Consider the following 3,577-nt stretch of genomic DNA (forward strand, 5'->3'; position numbering starts at 1 on the left):
ACCGTTCCGCCCGGGGACCTCAGCCTGAGAAGGCCGAGGCCCTGCCAGCTCCCGCAGCCATAACTTCAGTTGAGTCGCTTCTTCCGGGGATCCTGAGCTGGGCAAAAGTTGAGGAGTCAGGAAGGCTCAGAGGAGGGATCGTGGGCTTCGGAGTTCCCAGGCTGCTGGCGTGGGGCACCAACACCTTATATGGAGGGGTTTCTGCTGCCAGAGCAGGCAAGGCCCTCCCCTCCCTGGTTTCTCACTTGCGCCTTCTGGGTGTCCTCACGCAACTACACCAGCCACTGGTTTCCGCACTTTCCAGAGGGCCTGTGGCAACTACGAAGCCGAACACTGTCAACCCATCCACCCAGCATCCCCGCAGCATGCACAGAAAGGTTCACCCAGCATGGTGTGCAATAGGAACCTAAGCTCCTATCTCAGCCTATTTATGGACTGATGCACGCTGTGCAAAATGCCGTGGCAGCAGGAAGAGGGCTGCACATAGGCATGGGCGTTCTGGAAATTGAGACATCTAGAGGAGAAAGCATGTGACATCACCGTGATGGCAATGCCACCGCCACCCCCTTGCCTAATCAAACGGTCCTCTGCGCCGGACAGGTGGCCATCTGGGAGCATTAGCCAGGGAGTCACCCATTGTGTCTTGCCATCTCGCCCACAGAGGGGGCTCCACACCTTGTCATACTCATTTGACAAACTGCCCAGAACTGCTGGTGCCAGCCCCCACGGGTCATCTTACAGTCAACTCCAGACTCCACAATGTGAGTCTAATATATGTTCCAAGTATCAAATAGGATGAGCACCAAGGCATAAAGCTTAGAAATAGCAAGACTGCTTTTCAAATGCACATGCACACTTGTTTTCCAAAGGAATTAGATTTATTCTGCATGAAAACGGAAAGTCAAGTGTTCACTCCCCAAGCTGAAAGCTGAGGAGGTGGCACTGTACTGAGACCCCAGCCAGGGCTTGTGTCCTGCCCCAGTCTGACAGGCCTACTGAGCCTGGGAGGGGCCCAAGAGAAAGTCCCTGCAGAGCCCCAAAACCTACATGCTAGGAAACCTGTGCTGGAGTCACTCAAAGGGGCCTGTAGCTGTCAATCATCCTGGCTTCCGCTGGGCGGCGGCGGCAGCAAGTTCTCCCTCTCCGATGACGATGACGATGATGGTGAAGTCTCTGCTGGCAAGCCCCTTGTATCTATCCGGCAGAACACGCATTGGGTGAACACTTCAGAAGAGGTGTCACTCTTGAAGATGGAGAAAGGCCTGTCACATCTTTCGCACTGACATGGGATATTTTAAAAGAGCAGAAAGAAGGTGCTGGTCAGAGGGGATCCAGGCATGCCATTAGAATTCTCCCGCCTGATCCAGCTACTTTGAGCTGGGGCAAGGGAAGGGTTCCCCTCTCTGGAATCTCTTTTTTGTTTGTGTTTTTTTGGTTTTGGTTTTTTGGGGTTTTTTTTTTGAGACAGAGTCTCACTCTGTTGCCCAGGCTGGAGTGCAGTGGTGCCATCTTGGCTCACTGCAACCTCCGCCTCCCAGGTTCAAGCGCTTTTCCTGCCTCAGCTAACCCGAGTAGCTGGGATTACAGTCATGCACCACCACATCCAGCTAATTTTTGTATTTTTAGTAGAGATGGGGTTTCTGCATGTTGGCCAGGCTGGTCTCGAACTCCTGGCCTCAAGTGATCCACCCACCTCGGCTGCCCAAAGTGCTGGGATTACAGGCGTGAGCCACCGGGCGCAGCGCCTCTCTGGAATCTCTAACACCACAAAGGCAGAAATTGCAGAGAGAGAATGAGCACAGGCTTCTTCCCCACCAATGGCTAAGCAGGTCCTGCCAGCTCATGTCTCCTGCCATGGGGGCCCTGAGGACATGCGTGGCAAGCCTCTTGACAGTCGGGAGGATGGGGGTGAACCAGCCCCATCCATGGTTCTGTGCAGAGTAAAATTGTGGGACTGAGAGGATTACTCCCTGACATCCTGAGAACACCCAACTTTTACAGAACCATGAGACTAAAGTAGGCAAGATTTCTGAACAAAGCAGGGGTGTGAAGTAGATTGACGCAGGTGCTAGGCGCCCTCCTGCGTCCATGAGCCTGTTTCTGGCCAAAGCTCACAGAGAACACTGGAAACAAATGGCACAACTCACCCACCACGTCTGCTTCCCACTAACAAGCAAGAATCCCATGGGATGGGGTCTCCCAGGCTATGGGCAGAGGCCCCTGAGGGGTTCCCGCCATGCATGGTCCCCTGGAGAAGAGCCTGCAAGGTAGCACGCCCCTGCTCTGGCTTTCCCAGCCCCTAGGCTTTGCTGTCTTGCCCGCTCCAGGACACTGAGGCCTGCTGGAGAGAGGGGTAAACCCCACCTGGGGCAGGCCTCGGGGCAGCCTGGCCTCTGAGGCTTCTCATGTTAATTGATTCAGAGCCAGTCAAATGCAGCAGGTTCATCCTTGCTTCAGCTTCAGGTAGGCCTCTTTCTTTTCCTTTTTTTGCAAGAAATAAATTAGATCCCAGTTCGGGTGCGGATAGCTCACGCCTGTAGTCCCAGCACTTTGGGAGGCTGAGGTGGGTGGATCACTTGAGCTCAGGAGTTCGAGACCAGCCTGGCCAACATGGTGAAACCCCGTCTCCAATAAAAACACAAAACAATTAGCCGGGCGTAGTGGCGGGCACCTGTAGTCCCAGCTACTCAGGAGGCTGAGTCAGGAGAATCGCTTGAACCTGGAAGGCGGAGGTTGCAGTGAGACGAGATCGCGCGACTGCACTCCGGCCTGGGTGACAGAGCTAGACTCCCTCTCGAAAAAGAAATAGAGAAAAAGAAAAAAGAAATGTGATCTTTACCTACCTTATCCTACATTCCTACATCTCACGGTCCAACCCCAGAACAGCAGGGCTGACAGAGGAGGTGGCTCCCAGGCCCTGCCCTAGGTGGCCGGTGAAAGACAAGGGCCATCACTGCTCTGTAGCGAGTCAGCTTTCGGGGTTTAATGGCCAACACGGCCACAGGGACAAGGTCGTTTGAGTCCGACCCCCATACTCCTGCCTTGCTGTGCGGCTCCCAAATTAGCCATTCCCAGAAGCCGTGGCTCCCAGCCAAACCTGAAAGGAGGTCAAGTCTAGGTGGCTCCAGGATTCCCAGGGAAGGACTCAAGCGGGCCCAGCCCACACTCCAAGGCAGCAGCCAGGTGTGTGCACAGAGAGGCTCCAGCCGGGAGTTGCCTCCACTGCCCAGGGACAGCCTCTGTGGCCAGCCCGGGCTGGGCCTGGTGAAGCAGAAAATATGCTGGCCTGACCACCAAGCTCTTGCACTAGAGAAGCGCGGGCACCTGAGCCTCTTGCACGGGAAGTGGGGCACTGGGGACCTACCCAGGGTAGGAGGGTCACGCAGTGCCCAGCTGTGTACCTGGCCATTCTTCCACTGACCAGTGCTCCTGCGGGCTTCATCCCCTCCACGCCCCCTCACTCCATCCCTCCAACACACCAGGCTGGCTCCCGCCTCTCAGGCTCTGCATTGGCTGTTCTCTTGGCTGGAAAGTTCTTTCCTTTTTTTTTTTTTTTTTTTTTTTTTTTTTTTTTTTG

The 3,577-nt window shown here is 55.0% G+C and overlaps 1 protein-coding gene across 1 annotated transcript in view; it reads right to left on the reverse strand.

Annotated features, from left to right (window-relative positions):
• Positions 1-864: 864 nt before the first annotated feature.
• Positions 865-3,577, reverse strand: part of WDR88 (WD repeat domain 88) — a 77,748-nt gene continuing 75,035 nt past the window's right edge. Inside the window, exon 11 of the mRNA XM_011995277.1 lies at positions 865-1,279. Coding sequence (XP_011850667.1) covers positions 1,094-1,279 — 186 coding nt within the window. The 3' untranslated portion in view covers positions 865-1,093. The remainder of the gene's footprint in view (positions 1,280-3,577) is intronic.

The sequence above is a fragment of the Mandrillus leucophaeus genome, unplaced genomic scaffold (genome assembly GCF_000951045.1).
Source record: "Mandrillus leucophaeus isolate KB7577 unplaced genomic scaffold, Mleu.le_1.0 Scaffold48, whole genome shotgun sequence".
Taxonomy (NCBI): Eukaryota; Metazoa; Chordata; class Mammalia; order Primates; family Cercopithecidae; genus Mandrillus; species Mandrillus leucophaeus.